The 26,774-nt window shown below is 36.3% G+C and overlaps 2 protein-coding genes across 8 annotated transcripts in view; both read right to left on the reverse strand.

Moving 5' to 3' along the window:
- The window catches only part of LOC109066688 (drebrin-like), an 86,279-nt gene extending 81,499 nt beyond the window's left edge, over window positions 1–4,780 (reverse strand). Inside the window, exon 1 of one of the 7 annotated variants that reach the window (XM_042711078.1) lies at window positions 4,464–4,780. In XM_042711078.1, coding sequence (XP_042567012.1) covers window positions 4,464–4,546 — 83 coding nt within the window. In that variant the 5' untranslated portion in view covers window positions 4,547–4,780. The remainder of the gene's footprint in view (window positions 1–4,463) is intronic. The other 6 variants (XM_042711081.1, XM_042711075.1, XM_042711077.1 and 3 more) reach the window with 6 other exon arrangements.
- A 5,660-nt stretch (window positions 4,781–10,440) lies between these two features.
- LOC109113033 (AT-rich interactive domain-containing protein 5B-like) lies at window positions 10,441–25,766 on the reverse strand. The gene is made up of 10 exons (XM_042711082.1): window positions 25,529–25,766; window positions 23,154–23,414; window positions 22,110–22,284; window positions 20,451–20,687; window positions 19,810–19,925; window positions 18,815–18,962; window positions 18,637–18,689; window positions 18,410–18,507; window positions 18,168–18,318; window positions 10,441–11,946 (listed from the first exon to the last, which is right to left on the reverse strand). Exons 1-10 carry the CDS (start codon window positions 25,547–25,549, stop codon window positions 10,612–10,614), a joined length of 2,595 nt encoding a protein of 864 aa, XP_042567016.1. The 5' UTR covers window positions 25,550–25,766; the 3' UTR covers window positions 10,441–10,611.
- Between the last annotated feature and the right edge of the window lie 1,008 nt (window positions 25,767–26,774).

A 26,774-nucleotide genomic window follows, 5' to 3' on the forward strand; every position in this document is an offset into this window, starting at 1 on the left:
TCACATGTTGTTATGCAAAACATGAGATAAATATTCTGATTATAGAATTAAATAATAGCATCGTCAATGTTCATCTTCAATTCTACAGTTATATCTACATCTACATTTTCAGTGTAGTTATATACTTTTGGTTAGTAGCTTGTGGCTTACTATTTTTTTTATAAAAGGGCAACTTGACTGTAGTTGAACTACTGTATTTTAGTAAGCCCCATGTAAGTTTTTTTTATTATAAATGTTCTGTGACAACATCAAGCATCTAAAGTGCACACAAAAATGGCACAAACACATATCATGAGACATATTTTTGCATTACTAACTTTGCCATGTTGACACGGTGCAACTTATATTCACGTACAACTTATTTTTTGGTAAATATGGTACTCTAAATGTTGAGTAGCTTGTATCTTGGCAAGCTGCAGCTGTAATGTAGCTTCCCGGGCACTGGTTCAGAAACATAAATGACTTGATTAATATAGTGACCTGATGCAGAAGGAATGCATGCATCAGACTGTGGGACTCTAGAGAGATAAACTCCCTCCAGGTGAGGTTAAGGTCTGGACTTCGCACCACACTTTTAGGGAAATTGTAACATTTTATAGAGTCTGGTAGAACTGTGAATTTCCAGTCCTTTCTGTGGTTTCACCGACATTTCCTGGCAGCCGAATGCAAACAGAAGAGTTGTCTCTGAGGCTCTTATGTGCTTTCTTTGTGCTCAGAAGACCTAAACAAAAACCAAAAAGGCTTGAGCTCAGCTGAAAGAGCAGATTTCTTCTAGCTTAAGAGGCAGTGGTTATATTTTTGTGATTGCAAATGTTGCTGTCTGTTTCATTTGGAAAGAGATACAAGCTGTAGTGCTCTAGTTTGACATATCTGTGGAATCATCTTTTGGAAAATCTAACCACAAGGAAGAAAGTCTACAAGATGAGATCTCTTGAATCTCTCATTTAGAAGGCAATGAGAATGTCACTAAAATAAATCAACTTTTTTTTCCTCAAGAAAACCACTATGATAATATAACACTTGTCACCTCAGAGTTTCAGAAGAGATCTCAACATAAGAAACTATAGCTTACTGAGACAACAAAGTCTGCAAACAAACGTCAGATATCAGGTCCCATCAAAATTTTCCAGGACTGAATCACAGAGACCAACATTAGATTTCCTGAGAAATGAACAAGCAATAAATTGTTCTTCTGAGAAGAAACCAAGCTCTGGAGTAGCTAGGATGACATTTGTAAATGTTAAAGGGACAGTTCACCCAAAAATTCTGTCATCATATATTCACCCTCATGTCATTTCAAACCTGTATAAATTACTTTCTTCTGTGAAAAAAAAGAAGATTAGTCTAGATCTGTTTAATAAAATATGTTTCCATGTTTCACATAAAATTTCAGGTGGATCTTCTCTTTGATACGTAAGAGCACTAGTTATCTTACTGGAATTTGCTATATACACTATAATAGATCTTTGCAATATTTAAAATTGAGTAACTTACATAAAAACAGCATTCAATAGATCTGTAAGAACTGGGTCCTTCCTGCCTTTTGCTACTGCAGTGTTACACAAGACATCCTGTGCTGTGATGCCCTGCGGTGCGATTGGGTCCCCACAAATCTCCAACAGCACTTAAGTTAAAGGAAACAGCATACACAGGACCATCACTGGTGCAATGCTGCACAATAACTATCCACTGAAATCAACAAATCTAAACATTTTATCCTTTACAGTATCATGGACATATGAAAAAGTCGAAGACCCAACAGGAGGTAAGGAATGGGGAATCGAAAACCTTACGAAAGCAAACCCTGAGAGAAATTATTTTTTTCCAGAATCCTAAGCAGCACTTAAAGGGCTGAAATACAGTGACTGGTGACCAGAAGATACTCCACTAGCTTCAATAGCTTGTACATTCTACATAATTATTCTTGATGACATCATCAGGTCTGAGGATCACATATCCACATGCTTTCTCCAGATCAGCAGCATGAACATTCTTTGCAACAATTCTTGTTTGATATTTGAGAGTACTCTGATATCCAACTCTATCCCAACTGGCTTGACGTCACCTTTCCTTGCCCAACTTCAAAATCCTGTCTTTTCTAAACCCTACGGCTCTCGAGTCCACACATCAAAATCCTTTTTAAAAAGGATGGCAGCCCTATAAAGAACATCCTGGAATCCGTCCTCCAACCTTACACGACAATTTGATTTCCATGTCCGATGTGCCTCAGCAGGTTTGGATGCTTTATCTGTTCAGCTTTAAAGCCTACCCTGAGGTACGGTTGGAACTGAATGGTGGTAAGTAAAGAGTTGATGACCCTGTGGGCTTGACCTCAACTTTTAAATACAGAGTTTGCCTTGTGAGAGGCTCAACAGCGCAGTATTGGCTGTATTGCAACGGCACATGGATGAATACCAGGAAGAGGAATGCAAGTTAACTCAAACAAGGACAGCCGCACTCAATGATAAGGTCAACTATGTAAGTATAAAGCCTATTATGAGTTTTGCTTACAGGAAAAAGGAGAGAGTTGTGTTTGCATCTGGTATAGAAGTGTGGTTTCACGCACATAGAACAGGAGCATTGTTTGGACCAAAGTTTAAGGGTGAATATAGAGGAAGGTAGCTGTTTACAGAGGCTGAAAGTCTTTGTCTTTATTGCCCTCACGTCAACCATGCATAAAGGGGTAACTCTGGGACATCAGTTTATTCAAAGCAATAATCATGTAATCAAGCAAATTACAGTGTTGATGCAGAAAACAAACATCTCAGTGAAAATGAAAGAATCCGAATCCTTCTGAAAGAAAAAAAGTGATTGATTTATATATATATATATATATATATATATATATATATATATATATATATATATATATATATATATATATCTGCAAAATTGTACCTATTTTTTAACTGGACAGAGTGCCAATACATAGCAGTGACATTCTGAATAGTTGATTTTCATCAGTTGGGGTATTGTTACTTTTTTTTCTTTTTGATAAAAGGGGGGAGGATATTATGATTATTATTTTTTTTGATTTTTTAGTTGTCATCTGCGGTCGACCAGTATGAGTTTAATTCAATGGTTAATGGCAATAATGATATCTAAAAAACAGGGTGGCAGATGACCAATATAATATTGATATTTATACATGAAAATATTTAATAGGTAAAATATTGCCAAATTTCATTTGATACAATACACAATGCAATACATACGTCATGATTCACTACTTTACGCTGCATCACAATATCAAAATCGGATAGTGATTCAAACTGTGACAAACTGCTTCTTCAATAATTAAACTTTTTAAAATGATATGAATGTACACATGAGATCCTGGAATAGTGATATCATGAAAAAATACTTTGAGGAAAAAAAGTACTATGGTACAAAAATATTAAATAATTATTATTTAAGATGCATTCAAAAAATGTCAAAATTATTAATTCAAATTATTCATAAGAAAGGTTGTGAGTAGATTTTGAAACTGACATTGAAAACTTGCAAGCAGAGACTCTAATGGCCAATGCTGATTATCTCAAAAAGTCCAAATAATAGCCAATTGATCAATATATTGCTTTATCACTACAAGTCATAACACATCATACATTCAGGGTCAGAGTATCCTGCTTTGAATATATCAAGAAAAAAAAAAAAAAAAACAATTTCTGAAAATAATCCAAATCAAACTTCTAGGCTGGGGTGCTGAATCAACAACGCATTTACCTCAGATCCATACTTTCATTTCAACACAAAGGGATCAGATACCTCACTGTCCTGTAGAGGGTCCACAGCCATGAGGGCAATACAGAAAGCATATACGCAATACAAAGAGCTCAAAAACTTTGAAACAATAATTATTATAACAAAGGTACTATTTCTTTCTGGTACAAAAAAATGGGAGTTTATGGGAGTGCATAATAAAAGGTTGACAGATTGACAGACAGCTCTTGCCTCGCCCATCTCTGTCCTACCATATGGAGAGGAGCTCTGTGAGCCCTGATATACTTAACTCAGTAATTATTTAATTTGGAAAGGTGCACATATTTGGGTTTGACAGGATCATCTGGTCATACTTTCCAACTGGCAAATCACAAGTGCTATAGTGAAGACTCCCTTGAACTGAGCAAATAGTAGGTGAATCCCTTGCACAACTCTCTGGAGGTCAAAGCATGAACTGCAACCTACTATTTAAAAAAATGTATGAAAGTATGCACTATAAAAATGCCATCACCCAAAATCCATCAAATATTTAATTAAGGCATTTAAAACTGATTTATCTTTCGAAGAAAAAAAAGGAATAGGTAAAACAAGAGATTCAGCATTCATCCCAGACGCATGCATCCCATTCTGTGCACCCATCCGCATACAGGTATAATGTGAGTTTAATTCTTTTCTATGCAATACAGTAACACCATACTTCAATAAAGGCGTTTGATTAAGTCTGGTTTTATTTATCTTACCAGTCGGTAGCCGACGTCTCGTTAATAACGTCCTGGTAGGCTGTTAAGAGGGCCAGTCTGTTCTTGCTGAGATTCACAGCCATGTTGCTGCCACTGCAATCATCCAGACCAGTGTAGCAGTGATGATGAGGAACGCGAGAGTCACTGCGAAGCGCGAGAAGAGGAGGAGAGATGTTGCACGCTGAACAAAGAGTGGCTGCTGCTACTGCTCTGCTGTGCTGCGAGGTCCTAGTGTCCCTGCATTCCTCGCGTTCTTGGGTTCAAAACAGCTACAATTGAGCGCAAGTGGGTAAAATACATAAGCCAAAATTGTTTAACGGGCCATCTTTAAAAAACGCGATGCTCATGGCACGAGACCCGGCAAAGTTCAAGACGCTGTCTGATGCATGTGTACAATGTCAAAGAAAAAAAAGTGAATACATGGATTGCTGTCTGATGCATGTGTATGTCTGATAAATACTGCTTTAAAATGCTTCAGTTTGGTCGGATTTGGCCAAATAAGCAAATAAGTTAATGGATATAAAAACAAGTGTTCTTAATCTGATTATTAATATAGTATTCAATATAGAATGCTGCAAAACCAAATCTGCCAAAATCTGCATATTAGAATGATTTCATGTAACACTGAAGACTGGAGTCATGGCAGAGAAATAGCAAAAATTCTGCCATTACAGGACACATGGCATTTTAGACTATATTAAAATAGAAAACTGATAAAATGTTATACATACAAAAAAAAAAAACACATTTAACAATCAACAAAACATTTAAACAGCAATGTGCATATAATGCATATGCTGTATATCCAGTTAAATTGGAATTATTATAAATATTTAATCTTTATCTAAGTGAATCAAAATTATTTCAATATCAAAAGAGTGACATTGCATTAGAGAAATGCGTTAGAGCACAGATCATAAATCATAGATATACAGTCAAGTAATTCAGTGGACCCAGGTAGATGCTGCACACTGATGGTGGATGAGGAGATCCCCCTCACAATGTAAAGCGCTTAAATGCTTAAGTGCTTAAGTGCTTAAATAGCGCTATATAAATGTAATGAATTATTATTATTATTTTGTGATTAATATTTCCTATGTTTGTGCACAGAATGAGTTGTCTATAGGAGATGTACAAGAATATGACTGTGCCTCAAAACATGGTAAGCTGCCTACCCAGACAGACTTTTGATCCCCAAATGTTTCTAGATGTGTCATAGTAGAAATGCCATAGTAGAAAACATTGTAATTATTTGTGATTAAATGTGTTCAACTATACTAAGTGGACCCCACAAATATTTTCAGATATGTCAGATGCAGCATTAGGATGGCAATTGGCAATGTCCTGTTCTTCCTGCGAGTGAGTTGTAGGACAAAGTCAAACATGAAAGATATCCTGTGGTGGGTACATCTCTATCCCTTAAATAGTAAACAAATGCACACCTTATCCTATAGTATCCTGTACTTAACCTCTTAACAGCAGTGTCCTAGAGCTCCATGGATTCCGTCCAATCCCGTATCATGGCACAAGGCCAGGATCTGCAAGTCACAGCATGGGTCAGTGTGCATTCAACTAGAGCACAGATTTCATCTATGATAAACATACTTCCAGTGGGATTCTTTATTTCTGGCTGAAAACAATGGCAGCATATCTAATCCCACGACCCACAAACATACATTTTCAGTTCCGCAAAATGTTCACAGAGAGTAAGAGAGAGAGGGAGAGAGAGAAAGAGAGAGAAATAAGCTATAGAGCTTAGTCCTTCACTCTCCTTACAGCCCAGCCTCCACATTAATACCCTCCTGCACAAAACACACACAAACACACGCACACACATTCACCTTCCTCTGCAGTCTCATCCAATCAGGATCTCTGTGTGCCCCAGAGCTTCCCCTCCCCTTGGCTGCCTACTAAATGGGTTACCATTAATTAATTCTTCTCACTCATCTGGTCCTTGGCGTCTCCTGCTGCCTACAAAGGTAGCAATTATATTCAGTGGTGATGAGGATTGTTCTTAGGGAAGACATCTGTCCGGCAGAGCCTTGGCAGGCATCCAAAAGGAGGCATGTGAGGAGAGTTTTGCCATTTAGCAATACAACTTTGTGAACACAGTACAAGACTCTGATTTAACCACTACAACTCCAGTGATTTTAGCACCAAAGCTGATTTTTCACCCAAACACATTGTCTTCAGCGTGCTATTAATTATCATTTCCAAATATACTGCAAAGTAGCAATGCTGGAAATTGGATTTGGTGTTAAAGGAGCCCTGTGCTGTGACTTTTAAAACTATTTTGCTCCAAAAGAAAACAATTAATTAAAAAAATAAATGCACTGTAAAATATGTTGTAAATTTAAGAACTTACTACTAAAATCAAGCAACACAAAATAAGACCTCAATGTAATGCTTCATAAGACCTAAATATATCATCAGGAGCCACGGGTAATTGTAAGCGTCTTTCTCTCTCTCTCTCTCTGTTTATTTTTTTGACTCTCAAAATAATGGATAACTTTCCTTTTATGAATCACTAAGGATTGTGGTTTCAATTAAAAATTGTCTTTACTGTTCTGCTGAAGAAAAAAAGTCACTGACGGTGAGTCATTTATCAGCACATTTTCATTTTTGAATGAACTATCCCTTTAATTTAATTTTATTTTATTAATGTATGGATAATTTTACTGCCTCTCTTATTCAATCTTTTTATCCAGTCATTTGAATGTTAAAATGTTAAAATATTATGTTTTCAATAGCCAACTTCGCCTGACACATTCACATACACACTTTGATCAAACTTCCAAATTAGAAAATCATTATGACATCAAATTATTAGAAACACAAATGATTAGCTCCTGCATTTTTTATTTGTGAAATGACAGCTTCAGTGTGCAAATAGTTTATAAATGACCATTTCTAATTTAATTGGTGAAGCAGTGGGAATAGAGTGCTGATATACCATCCAATTAGTATTATGAAAAAGTTTGTACTGTAAAAAGTATGTTTTCATCAACCATTTCTGCAAGTTACACTGATAAGACAGTAAGTGACTGTCTTTTTGAGTGAGTCATTATATGCATAAATCATTCACTCAACTGATAAAAAAACAAACAAAAAAAAAAAAATCATAATGATGTTTTGCTAGCATGTGAACTGTCCACAGAAAGAACCACAAAGGCCTTCTGATTGGTTAAACAAAGAATCTGTCTCTGGCCACTTCATATTTACTTCAGAGATGTCTTTTTTCTTCTACACGCCATTCCTTAAAATTGCTTACAGCACCTTTAAAGTTTAAAAACTGTAAAAAATGTTTTACAGTAAAATGTACTGTTCTGTTAAATATATTCTGTATTTTAATGTTACAATTATGAGTTACAGCATGCAGATAATACAAATTATAAAAGTGTAAAAAGGGAATTTCTACAATGTTAAATTGCTACCTGAAAGAAAAAATCCACAGTAAAAGATACTAAGAAAAATTATTCCATGAACTTTTATGAATACGTTGTGCATTCTGACATGGTCTGATATCACAGGATGAGTGCATTCAAATGAACAGTAAGAGAACAGTCATGGTTCCAGGAAATCAGATAAGTGCTGCTGACAGTGGGCTCCAGTCACCACCACAACACTTTACTTGTTCATGCTCTACATAAGCAAGCACACACTCCTGTCTCCTAACAAGGGGTAAAACAGATGACTAGAAAATTGATTATTGTAAAATCCAACATCAAAATAATTGTTTGATAAAATTTAGTAATAAAAACATCCAATGCAATGCAAATGAGTATAAGAGGAAAATTAGAGCCCTTGTACTTTCATTTTCGCAGTTAAGTTTGGTTTTCAAATATTTGAAAAGAGTTATTAAGATGAAATATGGCTCTAAAGGGTTAAAGAATCACAGCAGCTCTGTTAAAATACAATCCACATACCAGACATATGAAAACGAGACCCATGGTGAGCCTTTTGAGTTAAAACAAAGGATCTGACCAGCGGAAAGACCCGTGAGTCAGGTCCAAAAAAAAAAAAGTATGGGAACCGTTCGATTTATTCAGTTGTACAACAAAAGTCCTCTTATGAAAGACTTTGTCCAGTGTTCTGTCTTGTCTGAAGCATTTGCTGGAAACTGCTGACCTAACCTGTTCACAAGTACTGAGAGATCACTGCGCAACATTGAAATCTTCTCTGCTTTGTTTGGACCAGGAATGTATATTAACATCTTTGTAGTAAATATTGGTTAGAAAATTATAATGTTAAAGCCTGTTTGGAAGTTAGTAAGAGGTTGTTGAATGGCCTTGTAAACGTAAGATGATTTCGCACCCTGGTGGCCACAGACTGCTGCAACAACAGCCAGTGTGGCTGAGAGCACCCTCTCCCCCTTACAAAAATGACCATGACGGCCACAGTTTGTTACTACCATAAATACATCTGGTTTATTACATAAAACAACATAGGAAAGCTTCAAATAGTAAAGATAACAATTTATGATTTTACAGTAGCAATTGTGGTCACACTTAAGTTTGGGGACCAATTCTCACTATTAACGGACTATTTTTTGTGACCAATTCTCAGTTTTGATTTTTAGTTTTTTGATTATTTTTTGTTTGTTAGTTGTTAAGGATTACGGGATCTAAAATGTAAAATAAGGCATTAATTTGTGCTTTATAAGTACTAATAAACAGTCAATATACCAATAATGTGTACGCTAACAAGCAACTAATTATTAGTGAGAATTTGTCCCTTAAGTAAAGTGTTACCGCAATTTTTTTTTTATATAAAATCATAAACAATGTGATTTCTTTAAAGTGTAAGAAGCTTTGAGGTATTTTAACATTTATTTCAGCAAAATATAAGAATGTAAGTATATATATTTTATTATAAATATTCAGTGTTTAAACATGTCTGCAATGACGATCTGTCACAGAGTCCATGCCCCATTAGCATAAGCATGCAAAATAAGGGAAAAATATTTTGGTGGTATTACAACAGTTTATACATTAACATTAAATAGAGATTAGCATTCTGTTTGGCTGGCTTTCAAGTAAATTAAATGAAAAATGAAAAAAATAATAAAAATATGACCAATAGATTAATAAAGAACGATCATACAAATGTTTTACACAAGCAATTAATTACTGTTCATTATAGCAAACTGAGTGTAAATTATGAAAATATAATTTGTCATCTGTAAACCTGTGAAATACATTGCATTAAGAGAGGTCAGTCTAAAAGAAGGAGTGAAAAGCAATTTAAGTTATCCATTTTCTCACAACAGGCAGCTCTACATCAGTCTCTCTGTAAACACACATCAATGATGCCTATAAATGATGTCACAAATAGTAATTACCTGACTATATGTTAATAAAAATGCACTTTTTAAATGATTTTAAAAAAGGAAATTTGCATTGGGTACCAAAATATGCATACTATTTGCACAATACAGTACATTTGTTTTAAAATGAGTAGTTACAGAAAACATGATAAAATCCAGCACAGAGGTCATATGGTGGTTTTTCTTAAATAGCGAAGTTTAACAAATACACAGAAAGAGTAGAAAAATCACACTGCCAAAGAACAGTAAAGTAGAACTGAGATAAAAGAGTAAAACAGATAAATAATAAAAGAGTATGACCTACACCCACAAAAAAGACACTGATTTCATCATAAAGTATAATTTATAACAAAGCATTTATGCCTAAGAAAAAATACAGTAGCTGACCAAATCTTCTGCAATGATGTTACAATACGTTTTTGATATCTGGATCCAACAGTAACAAGACTCAGATTCTGTGTCCATGTTTTTCTTAAATACCTGTATTTAAAAAAAAAAAGAAAAGAAAAGAAATCAAATGCTCCATGAGTCATTTGAGTCATGTGTCCTTTATTGGCTGGCCATTTGATGATCCACTAACTACAGCATATGTTTCAACTTAAAACCATGAGTCATTTGAGTCATGTGTAATATAGACTAATCAAGTTGGTAGAACCATGGCCACCTGCATCAGTTCAAAGTTTAGTAGTGTTTTAAAAGCAGGTACTTAGCAGATAGCAATGTATCTGCAGAACTGTCTCTTTGATCATACATAACACAAACTTGTCCATGGGGAAGCCAGAGCAGAAAGGAGTGATAAAGTAACATTCTCATGTCTGCATGCTAACAACTTGATGGCTTTGAAAGGAGGGAACTAGAAAGTACTTTGAGAGAGGAAACAGTGTCCGACTCTTTGATGTCATCAGTAGGTATAAACTGTGAGTAGAGGTCACTGTTTGGTTGAGGTTCTAGATCTGGATCCAGAGATCCACTCTCTGATTCTTTCTTAACGGTCACTGCGATTGTGCTGGTCTTCTCTTCTCCTTGTTTCAGGTGATAAATACTAGGTAGAGTGTCTGGGGAAGCACCAATACTGGAGGGCTTTTCAGGGGGGACATCCAATTTGGGCGCTAAGGTGAAACAAGTGGCCTCGGGAAGAGTCAAAGCCACATTGGCCCTGTCCTGAACTAAAGCTCTGGCCCTGCTGGGAGAGCTAAGATCAGCTGGCTCATCTTGGTCCAAAGGCACCAGAAAGGACATGCCATTCAACTTCAGAGATACTCCGAGATCCTCAGATTCCATCTTTGGCCTTTTGGTCATTAACTGGTCACCCTGACTCTGCAGTTCTGTGAGCTCCACATCTCCAGCAGACCTCTTGGTAATGGCTCGCTTGCTCAGGTTCAGTGGGAGGGATTGGTCTTGAGGAATACTTCCATTGGGTTGGGAGGTCTTGCTGAGATCCTGAGCCAGAACTTCAGAAAGTCGCTTGGTGAAGGTGTTCATGTGTGCCGAGCCAAGACGGGAGCGCATCAGTTGACGCAGTTGCAGACTACAACCAATGTCCAGTGGAAGGATCCTAAGAGGGGGCAGGGGAGCTCTAGTCATGGCGAGTCCTTCGTTCTGGGATGAGGCATCCAAACTACACCCTGAACACTGGTGCTGGGGACTCTCAGGAGTCTCAGGAGTATTGACTTTGACCTGATGCACCATAATAGTCTGGTGGGGCGTGGAAGAATCTTGAGGAGTTACCTCATGAGTACTTGCTCCATTAAGACCCAGACGGGCTCGGAAGAGGTCCAAAGGACACAGTCCTTTAGTCGGACTGAATACTTCCAAGGAACCACCTGCCAGCAATTTGCAAGGAACTGACAGAAAGGAAGGAGCTTGAGCTTCTACAGTCTCCATCTTCACATCTCGCCCCAACACAGATTGGTGGGGCACCGGTGTAGAGGATATGAGCGACAGACCTTGGCCATGAGGATGGTTGGTGAGCTTTAGTTCTTGAAAAATAGTCAATGGCTGGACAATGTCTTGATGGGGTCTTGTTGATTTCTCTAAGGGAGGTTTGGGGTGCAAGGGCGGTCGTCCAACTCTGCCTTTGGACAGAACCTTGGCATTGCGTTTTCCAGGTGGTCTTCCTCTTTTACGTACAACAACAGCACCATCTTGTGGTGAGGCCTGAAAATGTAGCACAGAAAAGAAAAATAGATTTTCATTCTACTGATGTATTTTACACAATAAAATCGGCAATGCTTTCGAGATCTAGTAAGATCTAATATGATAGGTTGCAGTGGTGGGCCTTGAAGGCCAGCAAGGTCTTGTCTGCCGGCCAAAACACTATCAGAATCACTGACTTAGTTTTAATATATTTTTTCCATGAATGTTTATTAAATCATTCCCAATCGTCTATTCTCTTCATCTCATAGCTTTTCTTTTAGTTGCACTGCTTCCAGTAGTGTATGTTTGTATTACAGCTTTCACCCAATCATATTTCAGCAATCATGTGTTGCCAGGGTCATAGAAATCTGCCTTGAGGCCTTCATAATCAACAGTGCGGGTGCCTGTAACTTAATTAATGGCAATGAACTCGTAGCTTTAACCAATCAGATTTTGAGTTGGGGCCACCGGGGCCAGCTAGCAGGCATCCAGTAACGTCGGCATTTTCATATCCTTTGATCGGATGATCAGAGTGCATACTAGTAGTCAGCCCTAGCAAGTAGCTGACTGTTGTCAGGTTTCTTACTTTATGCGCTGTATACAGTATGTTATTGTAGATTTTCAATGCATCTGGGAAAATATTAGCCTACTGTAAATCTAAACACTATAGTACTAAATGACCATGAAAAACAACCAGCTAATTAGCTGTGCTAACTAGTATTTTTCTCCCACAGAGCGCCGGCAGACTTGCGGGGAGATTCGTGAAGACGAAAAGCCGTACGAGTATGTTAAATTGTTAGATCAACTTTAAAACACATGTTATCGCCCTGTTTGTTTTATAACAACGCTATTTGCAAGGTATAAATACATTTGAGTTAATAAATGTCTGTAAGAACATCAGGGTGGACTATATTTTTGTAATTTTATTAATTAATGTTGATGCTTCAGCTTAGAGATAATAGGGACTTTAAGCAACAACTGCTGATGGCAATCTGACGTAAACTGTTAACTGCCATAGCCAAAAAGTGCAAAAATCACTAAGCAACAGCAACAACCGAGAGGACGGTGAAACGTCCAATCATTTATCATTAGCGTAATAAAAATGTCATTTAAACAGGCAAGAGAAAGCGTGCTTTTGGCATTAAATGACAACTTATTGTCAAAAGAAGAGTTTTTAGTCTAGTGTGATGCCAATAAGTCTAAAAACCTAGATTTACCATGCAAAGTATACTTGCCTTTTAATCTGTCACGTAGTAGTGACTATGGCAAATTACCTGTTCTCCTGTAGTAGACCGTTACAATGTACATGTCACAAAGTAGCACTTAAAGTCGCGCATGCGCAATCGCACGTTCTTTGATGTTGCCGTTCCATCAGCTGTTGTTGCTTAAAGTCTCCTTTCACTGCAGCCACAGCTACACCACATACATCAGGGTATGTGGTGTAGCTGTGGCTGCAGTGAAAGGAGACTTGTTGAATTGTGTTAATTGGGTTTCTTGCTTTAGTAACGGCATTCATTCTCATTACATGAGATACCTATCTGTGATGCAATGCCGTGTTATACTGCATTTTCTTTATAATATTCATGGTTTCTATAGCCGTGGTGTCATAATGATGATATTGAGAAGTCGATTAATTCAGGTAGGACACCAGAGGTTTGAAATGCACGGAGAGGTTTCAGACTAAGAGTCCGCGGCTATTTTTATCATTCCTGACATCAAACTTTTCTTAAAGTTTTGTTTAAGATTGCTGCACAAATACTGAAATTATTTTTTTCTACAGCAGTGTGGCATAACGTATATCAGATAAATGGCACATATGAACAAAGCAAACTGTGATGTGTCACATCACATGTCAGTCAAGCAGCTCTTCCCGTGTGGCTTAATCATTTTTAACAATTTTGAAAGTGAAAGTGACGTGACATACAGCCAAGTATGGTGACCCATACTCAGAATTCGTTCTCTGCATTTAACTCATCCAAAGTGCACACACACAACAGTGAACACACACCCGGAGCAGTGGGCAGCCATTTATGCTGCGGCGCCCGGGGAGCAGTTGGGGGTTCCGTGCCTTGCTCAAGGGCACCTCAGTTGTGGTATTGCCGGCCCAAGACTCAGACCCGCAACCTAGGGTTAGGAGTCAAACTCTCTAACCATTAGGCCACGACTTCCCCACAGAGTACTTACATGCAACGAACCAAAAGGATCGGCCTGATTTATCTCAACTGCTCTGTGTACCCATAAATACACATGAACTAGACAAAATGACTGGCAACATGGGCACTATCTTCTCTAATACATTAGAAGCTGTTGCCCCCATCAAATTGAAAAAGGTTAGAGAAAAACATACTGTGCCATGGTACAGCAGTAATACCCACTCTCTCAAGAAAGAAACTCGTAGTCTTGAGCGCAAATGGAGAAAAACTAACATGGAAGTTTTTAGAATTGCATGGAAAAACAGTATGTCTAGCTATAGACAGGCTCTAAAAACTGCCAGGGCCGAGCATATCCACAAACTTATAGAAAACAACCAAAACAATCCAACGTTTTTATTTAGCACAGTGGCTAGATTAACAAATAACCAGACGCCACCCAATCTAAATATTCCCTCACAGTTAAATAGTAATGACTTTATGAATTTCTTCACTGCTAAAATAGATAACATCAGAAATACAATAACAAATGTAGATTCTACAGCGTCTAATACTTTACTTTTATCCATCGCACCCAAAGAAAAACTGCAGTGCTTTACAACTATAGGACAGGAAGAGCTAAATAAACTTATCACTGCATACCAACACACATCCTGTACCCACTAAATTACTGAAATAGTTGTTTCCTGTAGCAGAAAAAACGCTTCTCAATATTATTATCTCGTCGTTAACTCAAGGTCATGTCCCAAAACCATTCAAGCTGGCGGTTATTAAGCCTCTTATTAAGAAAACCCACAACTAGATCCAGTGAACTGGCAATTACAGACCCATTCAAATCTTCCATTGATGTCTATTTTAGTTGTGTCTGCTCAATTGTGCACCTTCCTGCAAAAAAAATATGTCGGGTTTCAGGCCCCATCATAGCACAGAAACTGCACTTGTTAAAATTACAAATGACTTGCTTCCTGCATCAGACCAAGGCTGCATCTCATTTAGAGCTGAAACAACTAATCGATTTAATCGACATTATTAAAAAGTTTGTCAACTAATTTAAATCGATTCGTTGACTTAAAATAATTTTTTACGTAAGCTCATTTCTGCATATTTTAAATCTGCGGTGACCAAGTGTGTGGCAGTAATGAGCCACGGAGGTTTTACTCAGCCAGTACAGCAGGAGAAGCAGCGAATAGCCAATAGCTGGCCTATGCAGTGCTTCCCGCCACAGCGTCTCTGCAGCATTCAGCGTGATGGGTGAGGCAGCCGGCAGTGGAGTAAGCTCGAGAAAAAGAAAAAGAAAAATGCGGTGAAGATAAAACTAATCGAACGAAGTCATCCAAAGTGTGGGCAGCACCTACTTTGAGCCTTCGAAAAAAAGAAGAGTAACCTGTAAACTGCGGGCTGTTTTCTAGGAAACATATCCTCTAAAAAAAGAGAGCAAGCCTAAGCCCCTGAACATTTGGACATGTTGACCTTTTTGCACTGCAATGCAAAGTTTTCTCAAATAATGAGTGAAATATGTTCTGCCTCATTTCCCACAGGTAGTCGAATTCCTGTCGTTCAATAAGTACTGTTTGTTTAACATTTTATCGCTTTATTACATTTTTGTTTTGCACTGTTAAAAGGACCACTACATATTAAATCCGATGAAAATCACAGTGTGCAAATACGTTTATTTGTGCAGATTCTGCAGTACAATGTTGTTTGCAAATGTTTAGTCGTAAAAGCTGATAACAATTGCTTTTTAACAATTAACATTTAAGCTTTGTCGTTTACCAGTTCATAATTCATCTTGCAGCCTAATTATGACTGAATGAGAGTGGTTTAATGTTTAAATTTTTTTTCGGGACAACCTTCTGATGGATGTCTTACTTTAAAATTTTACTTTAACATGTGAGTTCCAATCCAGGTTTCATGCATTTGGCACTTTGTTCGACGGATTGTTTACAATTTCACCATAGACTATAAAGCTTGTTTCGAAAAAATAACAATAAAATGCAATTTACTGCAATAGGTTATTGTTTTATTCTTATTCTCGCGTGAAATATGTTCAGAAAGATTCCCTCAATTAAGCTTTTGTTCAGGGATGGTTAAATACTTTAGGGAGCCCTAAGGACTGCCATGGTGTGAAAAATTAAAATATCCTTGTGAAATGTTGCTGTGCAGAAGAGTTTCAAAGGATAACCGAACACATAATAAACACACAACTCCAGGTATGTTTTTGATGAGGATATCCATGCAAAATGGTTAAAATCTCTAAAAAATGTTGACTGCACCCTTTTGTTAAAATTTACTTGGGGAAAAAATGGGGCAAATAAAATATAAGTACATAAACCGATTCATCGATTAATCGTAAAAAGAATCGACCGATTAATCGATTAGCAAAATAATCGTTAGTTGCAGCCCTAATCTCATTGCTAGTTTTAGTTACTTGATCTTAGTGCTGCGTTCGACACCATAGATCACGACATACTCATAGATATATTACAAAACTATACAGGTATCCAAGGGCAGGCTTTAAGATGGTTTAGGTCCTTCCTGTCCGATCGGTACCACTTTGTTTATTTAAATGGGGAGTCATCATCATTTATCACCAAAAAATATGGAGTGCCACAAGGATCTGTCCTAGGTCCTCTGCTATTTTCAATATAGATGTTGCCCCTTGGTAATATCATTAGAAAATAGGGGATTAGTTTCCACTGTTATGCTGATGATACTCAACTATATATCTCAACGAGACCAGATGAAACTTCTAAATTATCTAAGCTAACAGAGTGTGTTAAAAATGTAAAAGATTGGATGACCAATAATTTTCTCCTATTAAATTCAGATAAGACAGAGATATTACTTATTGGACCCAAAAACATTACACAGAATCTCATAGATTACCATTTGCAATTAGAGGGATTCACTGTTACTTCTTCTACTGTCAAAAATCTGGGTGTTATATTAGACAGTAACTTGTCTTTTGAAAATCATATATCCCATGTTACAAAAACTGCATTCTTCCAACTTAGAAACATTGGCAAGCTATGAAACATGTTACCTGTTTCTGATGCAGAAAAGCTAGTTCATGCGTTCATGACCTCTAGACTGGACTATTGTAATGCACTGCTAGGTGGTTGTCCTGCATCCTCAATAAAAAAAGCTACAGGTAGTCCAAAATGCAGCGGCTAGAGTTCCTTACCAGGTCAAGAAAATATGATCATATTACCCCAATTTTACAGTCTTTTCACTGGCTACCTATTAAGTTCCGTATCAGTTACAAAATATTATTACTTACTTATAAGGCCCTTATTGGTTTAGCTCCTGCGTACCTAACTAGTCTTCTACCACGCTACAATCCATCACGCTCCCTAAGGTCACAAAAAAACGCTGGACTTTTGATAGTACCTAGGATAGCAAAGTCCACTAAAGGAAGTAGATCTTTTTCGCATTTGGCTCCCAAACTCTGGAATAGCCTTCCTGATAATGTTCACAGTTCAGAGACACTTTCTCGGTTTAAATCTAGATTAAAAACACACCTCTTTGGCCAAGCATTCAAATAATGCATCTCATAATTTTGGACTGCAGTTATATCTGATCAAATGCGCATTATTATTCTCCAACTTGGGTTAAACTAATTAATTTTACTTGGCTGGAACAGCAGCTACGCTAATTTTGTCTCTATTTGTTTCTCTGTTTTGCCACGGGATTTACATTCCGTGGTAACTACGATTTACACAAGCTCCAGTCTGGAGCCAGAACACCTGAGAAGAGATGATGCCAACCCCTCAGAGGACCTCAGATGATGCTAACCCAGAGACAACATACAGAACTACCACATTTTGCTATAAGTTTGATTGCATAATTGCTGTTAATAGTGTTAATCGTCTGTTTGTTTAGGTCTTTTATTGATTTTTCTGAACATTTCTGCCGTATGCACATAAACTGACAGTCACCATTGATAAGCTACTACTAAATATTGTAGAAACTTAATTTTCTGTAAAGTTGCTTTGCAATGATTTGTATCGTAAAAAGCGCTATACAAATAAACTTGAATTGAATTGAATTGAATTTCTCTTTTCTTGTGCTACAGACAAGTAAAATCCTTACCTGGTTGGTAATTGCATTCTTTTTTGGGCTGTTTGACACCCCTCTGCCCCGCATAGTCTTTTTGATGATAGTGGGTGAGACAAATGTAGCTCTAGGCTTGCCAAGTTCTGTGTTTTCTCCCCTTACATGCAGTTCATAAGGGAGCATCAGCCTAGAATTGATCAACAGAGAAAATTATAAATCTGTTAACCCTTTGATACAGCAGGAATGAACTGTTGCTGTAATCAGAGCCTCATACTCACCTTTCATAATGCCGCCTGGTGCAGGTGGCAGCGCTGGTGCTGCCTGGGCTTCCACCCAACTCATTGTACACGGTCTTCCACAAACGATGCGATGTCACCTGCAGGTGATGGGGAGGACAATTACTCCCACTTACACTACTGAGATCACCACTATCACTTTCATTCTGTTATGATGGATTACAGCTTACTCAGCAGGACCAGGTAATGAAACAACATGATAAACTTACCCTCTCATAGCCCCCCAGCCTTTTTACAACTGAATACATGAGGAAGAGGTCAACTGTGGACAAATAGGACGATAGCTTGGTTAATTATTTAGTTAAGTTAGAAATAAATCCATAGAAGTGATGCTAGTAAGTGATTGGTGCTAAATTTCCACATGTAAAAGCAGTCATCTATACATACTCTTTTTGAAACCCAGGTTGGGAACTTTGCTTATAGGGGAACCCCTTCGCTCCATAAAGAAATACAGCTGATCCAGGAAGAGCTGCTCCTCTGGATGTGGGAGCCAGTTCCCATCCCAATGCATCTCCACACTGCCCATCACATTCTCCTACAGGAATCAGTTAGAACACATTAGAAGGTCTTTATTTTAATAACTGCTAAATAAGAACATTAAGGTGCGGTCACATTAGAAAAAAAAAGTCCATTGTCTATTGTCACTATTGTAGCGATATATGAAGCACAATTCCTCCCATTTAAACCAAGCAGCTTTCTGTTGGTCAATGCAGTGAATCAGTGTGTCCAACTTGAAGCCATTGGGAAATCTTTTACTTTGATGCAAAATTCCAACTGAATGGATTTCACCTATGAAAATTTGCTGAATAACGGCAATCCCATTGAACACTTTTATAGACAATGCATAAACTTTTCAAGATAGACTTACCATAAGCATGAAATTGCTAAGCTATGGTATATACTTGTGTAGAGGCCACAGGCAATTGTAATTTTAACTTTTAAAATGATACTACCCAACAAGCAGGGATGTTTTGGCAATGTTAGCTATTTTAATTTCAATTGTATATGCTTGTATTTATATATTTTAAAACACATACAAAAATAGAAATTTGTTTTCATAAAAGTAACTGTCTTACTGGAACTACTTAGCCTTGTATCTTTTCTGTTTTTCTGGCCCCTTTAATTTAATGTAATGAAATGTAATGTAATATAATATAATGCACAAGATCATTATAAGAAAGTGACAGTAAAGAGACAAAAAACACAAATGGTGTGAAAGGAAGTCAAGACATCTAAGTAAAACAAAACAGGAAGCACACAGTAACGTCACAGTACACTTTTCACCATTTGAGCAAAATCTTAAAACATCCTGTTTAGCCATCAGAATTGCATTTCATAAAAATGCCTGTAGATCTAATTGTGTTGCAAACTCCACAGCATACCTTCATCCTTTCCATCCATGACTCTGATAAATGGTTATTGTTTTGTTGATCAGCACCTTTGCCATCACTGCCCTTTCTTTTACGAGGTCGCCCCTTTAGACTGAGAGAGGAGCATCCTGGGACAGAAATGTATACCATCCTTAGAACAATAGTACTCCACTTTTTTTTCCTCATGACATTTGTAATCTCATTTTACAAAAGTGAAAAAGTCTCATTTGATTAAGTAGTGTGGTCATTATTAAAGTACAATTAATGCAAACCAACCAAAGAAAGCAACCAATTCGAGCATTTATTTGAGTTAAAATTAAAATCAAAGAATATAAAGTACACTACTCACTGGAGTTGTCATTACCAAAATTTTTAAATAATAGAAAGTAAGTTTAGTTATTTTTTTATTGATGTTATTAAGGTGTTATTAAAACTGTTTGTTGCAATTAATTTTTTTTTTGTATATTATTATTATTGATTTATTATAATAATATTATGTTGTATTTTTTTATTTCTCAATTAAGTAAACACTCCTACTAAAGGTAATAGCACAGCAAGTTACAAATAAATTCATAAATAAAAACAAACAAACAAATCAAGTAATTAACCGATAAAAACAACAGATCACAATCCAGCAAGAGTGTAGTACTCACCAAGCTGTGTCAGAATGCTAGCATTGCTCTCTAGAGTAGGGTGGTTGAAAGTATCCCGGCAGTAGAGGACTCGTGTGTTGTGAAGGGCCACTTTTATCCCCCCTAGAGCCAGCAGGTGAGGGTCCTGCAGACTAGGGGAGCTAGCCTGATCCGGAACACGTCTTTGAAGGGAACGAAAGCGGCAGTACTGGGGGTAACTGAGAACCTTAACCTTCTGCTGTAATACTAGAGGCTCATCTGCAAGAGAACACAAAACAAAAGTGTCAGTCCATACATTTAGGAACAATTTATTTACTATAAAATAATGATCAACACCATCACCATCAGATCAGCTATCATGCGCTAATGCAAATTAAATGAATAATAACTATATATTGAAATACCATGAAAATACGACCGCTACAATCTCCAGGTTCAGCTGCATTATCAGACTTCAGGGTTATTATATTTGAAAAATACTAAAAATACGAAAATTTTATGTAAGCTGGACCACCTGAAATGTCAAGTAGTGCACTGACCTTTCAATAAAATCCTTACCATTTTTTTTTTTAATTGTAAACTTTTAATTTGTTTTTTTTTTCTCTTTATATCTCACAAAACCTCTGCAGTTCCATCATGAACCGCTAGGGGCAAGAGAATATCAGGACAGGGAAACTGATCTAATGCTGCTTTCAAGTCTGATTTACACCTTCTTACATGCTTCTTACTCCAGTGTGATGTGTTTAATTGACTTTAAGATGAACGATAGACACAACAGGCAATTTTATTCCCAATATTCACTTCCTAACAAAAGCCCTTAAACAGTACAGTTTCATATGAAGATAAGGTAAGATGTACTTTGTCTGAATCAGTAAGTGCGTTTACATGGATCACTGTGTTCTGATTATAATAGGTTTTAAAGTCCAATCTGGATGAAAATGCTCAATGTAAACACCTCATTCGGAATAAAAATGCCCAAACCATTTGAATTTCAATCAGGTTGAGAAGGGTGGGATAGACCTTTTTATCCCACCCTTCTCCTTTTACAGTGTGCGCATATCAAAAGATCAAACTCAATCTGAAGCTTCTGACATAAATTAACCCAATCACTTTATATAGCATTCATGTAAATGTTATGTTCAGATTCATCAGCCGGAATAATTTCATTCTGACTGAAACAAAAAGTGTCCATGTAAACAGGGCTAGTGTTAGTTATGGTTAGGTAAAACTAAAACTATTCATTTTTTTCATTAATTGAAATAAAGCTGAAATATAACTAAAAGAAAACCTAGAAATGTTGCAACTAACTGACAAGTTTAAGCTGAAGTAATAAAATTACTTATAATTAAGTCAAGTCAAATCACCTTCATTTGTAAAGCGCTTTATTCAATATTGGTTGTGTCAAAGGAGCTTTACAGTGTTAAACAGGAAAATAGTTTGTCAATAATGCAAGACAACAACATTTCATTTTTGCAGCTAAAGTAAGTTTAAAATAAATAAATAAATAAATAAATTTAAATATATAAAGCTAAAGAGAAATACTATATGATAAACTATTATAGTAGTATGTAAATAATACTAGTATAACTGGCCTACATTAAACATGAATGCATTTTTTTTAAGTCCAGTCAAAATTCAAATTTCACACACAAATTTCAGGATTTTACATCAGTTTCTCACCCTCCCTCTTCGTTTTTCCTTCCTGTGGATAAGTAGCATCTTGTGACCCATCAGACATCTGAGAGCCATGAATGTTTTGACTGCTATGCTTCCACTGTGGCGGTTCTTGACAAGTCCACTTCACCAGATCCTCCACTCTGACCACAATCTTTTTTGATACAGCGAGGACTTCATCCTGCATGCAGAAACGCATATAAAACACCAAGCAAATGTCTATTAAACAAAACTACAAATCTTACACATCCATGTGAGCTTACAGGCAGGACCAGGTTTAGCTTAATGGCCTGAAATATTTTAACAACTTCAGTGAATGCTAGAGAGAAGCCCCTCCCTTTTCCCCATTTTATACTAGTTAACAATAGGACACTAGTCACCTCAGGCAAAAACAACCAACTCAAACTTTTTTGCTTTAAAAAAAAAGAAAAAAAAAAGAGGAGTAAAAGCCCACTTTACATTTAGATTGCAACATTCTCACATTCAACTGTTTATAATGTTAACTGAAAAGCTTTATGTTATCTCTTTAGTCATTTATTTTGCTATAAAAAGGGATCTTGTTCTAAATACATTATTAATTAATTAAAAAGTTTAAAATGGCAGGATATATTTCAAATGCAAATCTTTTGTGACATTATAGAAGTATTCACCATAATTTTTTGATCAATGTAATGCACGCATATCACAGTTTTCACAAAAAAAAGCAGTAAAAAAAAAAAAAAAAAAAAAAAAAAAAAAAAAACGTTTAACATTAATAATAAAACATTTTTCTTGAAGGATCATGTGACAATGAATAAATAATATTTATATTTCTACTAAAACAGAAAGCAGTTTTATAAATTGTAAACATTTTTCTTGAAGGATCATGTGACAATGAATAAATAATATTTATATTTCTACTATATACACACACATACACACACACATATACATATATATACACATATACATTCAAGATGGTAACATACAGTAATCTGGTGCTCATGGATGGATCTATGCACTCTTTTCCTTTAATCAAAGATTATTTATGTTGCTTTTCCCATCTCTCACCTCTCCGTGCTCTACAGCTCTGCCCTTTGGGGTGTCCTCAGGTAAGAAGTAGAGTCTAGAACTGGCCAGCAGGTGGCGTTGCGTCTGATCTTCCCACAGCAATGTGATCTCTGCTATACACACCGGCTCCTGGGGGCCACAGCGCATGAAGTAGAACTCCCCAAGCTTCCAAACCTGCATTGGAACCCCAGATGCTTGCTTGCAACCCACTGACTTATAAAAGGCAAAAGACCCTCGAAGGCAGCTGGGTGCACCTAACCACTGTTTAAGACAAGAGCAAATAGGTTAGAAAATATATAAATATGTTTGTATGCACATATGAAAATAACAGAATAAAGTCACCCACATGTGACTTTTATGCAGCTGTGTGAGAAAATGACACATTTGCTTAGAACACCTTCAACAATACTGAGTCAGAGCACAAAAATTACATGTTACACAAGTTCACAAGCATTAAAACCAGTCTATGGTTAAAAAACAACTTATCAATTCATATAGTTGACTTGGAATTTGCTCCTGTGCAGGTATTTTAAACAAATAGAAATGCTATCATTACACAAACACTTCATAACAGTCAAAGCTCTAGAAGAAAACTTATGCATACGAACTATGAAGCTCAAATACACACATGCAAACAATCTTCACATGATTCAAATTGTCTGTCTGAGCACTAAGCATTGCAGTCTTGTCAAACCAGCTGAGCGGTAGGAAAAAGTATGTCTTTTATCAGTGTTTTTGCTCAAATCTGAGGCAAAAAAATTCCCAAAATATAATATACAGTAGGGGCAAATTACACAGGAATCAATCATTCACATAACCTACTCAGAATTGCTTTGTCCTCATTGGTTTCCACGGTTGAAAACACATTCCAGTGTATTAATCTACTTGGGAATGGCCTGATAGCAGCGGAAAAAAAAGCATAAAGATTTTTATTTATTATGATTTTTTTTTTTTTTTTGAGTTATGGAAATGAAAACATAAAAGTTCTACAGTGATGAGGTTTGCTGCTATCAATTATAAAAACTAACTATAACCAGCTAAAATGGACAATAAATGAAGGCTTCACTGAATATTACACACAAAATTATTTGTATAATTTCAAATTATAATGAATTGTTTATATAAATATTTAATATTTAAAGATATTAAAATAATATTTAAAGAAACATGTATATACATATGAAGACATACGATAGATAATTCAGTTGATACAAATAACAATTCTTGTTTAAAAGCATGAATGTATAATACTATGGTTTAATATATTATTTTACATTACTTTAATAACATTAACATTCTTAAGACTAGTATTATTGTTGTTGTTTTAATATATTATTAAAATATAATATGATACTGTATTAGCACACTAAAACAAAAGAACATATGCTCATATTAGATTTACTGACGACAGAAATTGTTTATATTTCATATAAAATCGATCATATAACAGTGATAAACAACATCCTCAATCCGGGTGCTTTGTAAGGCTTAATAATACTGGTATTCATTCAATACGCGCAATAACATTTTAGGTAACTTCCTACTGCCACATACATAAAAGTCTCATAGGCTATCATTTCAAAAATGTACTGCAATAGCCTAGCATTTCTAGCCAACACGAAAATCTCATATTAATATTAAAAGCCACGAAACAACTAAACGATATCTCGTTATATTAACTAAACACAACATTTTAAATATAATATTACAGCTCATACAACGACAATATAACTTAAGCATGGTGAAAAAACTTCGTAGTCTCAAAGAAAATCAGCAGCTGCACCAAGTTTACCTCTTCCTACAAGTTTCATTACCACGTCATTTTAAAATCATGCTTAATATTCGCGAAATTTTATCGAAAAACGTGTCGACAGATTGTGAATTAAAAAAAAGACAGCTTTCCCTTTAAATTCGCGGACTGGATTCGTATCGTTTTTAATAGAAAATAAAATCAGTTTGGCAAATGTGAAATGTGGGGGTGGGGGGGCAATAGGGAGAATCTAGGTAGTCAACACGACACACAAAGAAATTAATCATTAACGAAAAAATCGAAATATCAGAAGCACACGTTCTTGATATAACAATACATTTTTATACAAAACCAATACAGCATCGGGGAAATTTCAAATACATTCATAAACAAATAAAACTTTCTCATCTAAATACGAGACAATATTTTCAAGTCTTCGTTGGCTTGATTGGATAGGAATCAATTCGGTATTTTAGCGAACTTCAAATATTACGACGTGTCGAGGGAGCATCGATTAACAAATAACGATTTTAATTTTCAAAAACAAAGGGGCAAATTTCAAGCTCGCGCTGCGACCGCCTCGAGCTGCAACAAAGTAACAATTTAAAGTTGTAATTCAGTTTACCTGTATCGTACTCTGCTCCATTGCAACTCAGCATTCCCTTATCCCTCTCTCGATGCCCCCTATCAAGTTACACAGCCGGGTACTAACAGCACCGGCACACACATAAATGTAGCTGTAGAAAAGCTTGTGCTTTTTTGTGAAAATAGGGCAGGATCTAGGTGTGGCTTAACTCCATTTGCCAAAAGAACTTTAATATATGTTGTGCATTGTACACACAATTGCTTGTGGAAACATGCTCGCTGTTTAATTTAAATCAATGACTAACAGCGATCATAAAATACAACACAATTTCAATATGGAGCCCTGAAATCAGCAGTTCAAGACCAAATCTAGATCTACAGTGCAGAGCATGCGTGTTGATTTTTAATGAAATAGCTCATTTTGAATGCATAAAACGAATAGTGAACACCTAAAGATTTACATTACTAGCGTAACGTGAAATATTTATAATTTTTAGTGTTATTTAATTATTTATTTTAAACAATACAATATGTTTGATCTATCATATAAATGCAGGAGACTTCCTCTAAAATATACATTTTCCAACTGTAAACACTAGTCTTGTTGGCCAGCACAGTCGTTTCCTGGAACAATTGGATGAGTCCGTTTTTAAATGTAAAATAGATATTAAAATATTTATTTAATAAGCAATATACAATTTATATATTTAGTTCTCCAGCAGGGGGAGTGTGCACGTGATCATTTCCACGAGACAATGTGACATTTTATTTTTTCCTGCTCTTGCTGACATTAACCTGAATTGCATGAAAACATGGTTGACTCGTGGTTGTCTGTATATGGAAGATGTATTGGAAGAGAGCCGAACTGGATGATGACATCACTGAATCATCAATGAACCGACTTTAGCTGGAAAAATGACTCTTTGTTATTCTCTTGCATAATTGACAAACTGTTATCCTGTTTGACACTGTAAAGCTGCTTTGACACAATCAGTACTGTATAAAGCGCTATACAAATAAAGGTGACTTTAGGCTGTAAGACAAAATATCCTCATATTAGTCATTTATTTAAAGATGTTTAACAATTTGATATTAAACATAACATTAGTGGCAGGAAGCCCAGGAGGGCAACAAACAAATGCAATCTTTACAATATTGATTGCAAATACTACTGAGAATTTGATTCTTTCCCATAGTTGGAAGCATGTCTCCACCCCCCATGATCTACACCCCTGCAGAAGAACAAATGTCCCCCATCAGTCCTGAGAGGATATGTGACAGCAGGA

Source organism: Cyprinus carpio, chromosome A21 (assembly GCF_018340385.1).
Source record: "Cyprinus carpio isolate SPL01 chromosome A21, ASM1834038v1, whole genome shotgun sequence".
NCBI lineage: Eukaryota > Metazoa > Chordata > Actinopteri > Cypriniformes > Cyprinidae > Cyprinus > Cyprinus carpio.

Bases quoted from the DNA above. Each gene is read 5' to 3' on its own strand.
- LOC109113033 (XM_042711082.1), bottom strand. From the start codon at position 25,549: ATGGAGCAGAGTACGATACAG. The intron at 19,926-20,450 runs GTGAGTACTACA...TTTCTGTCCCAG, and splicing joins TAGCATTCTGACACAGCTTG to GATGCTCCTCTCTCAGTCTA. The intron at 18,690-18,814 runs GTATGTATAGAT...ATTTGTCCACAG, and splicing joins CAACCTGGGTTTCAAAAAGA to TTGACCTCTTCCTCATGTAT.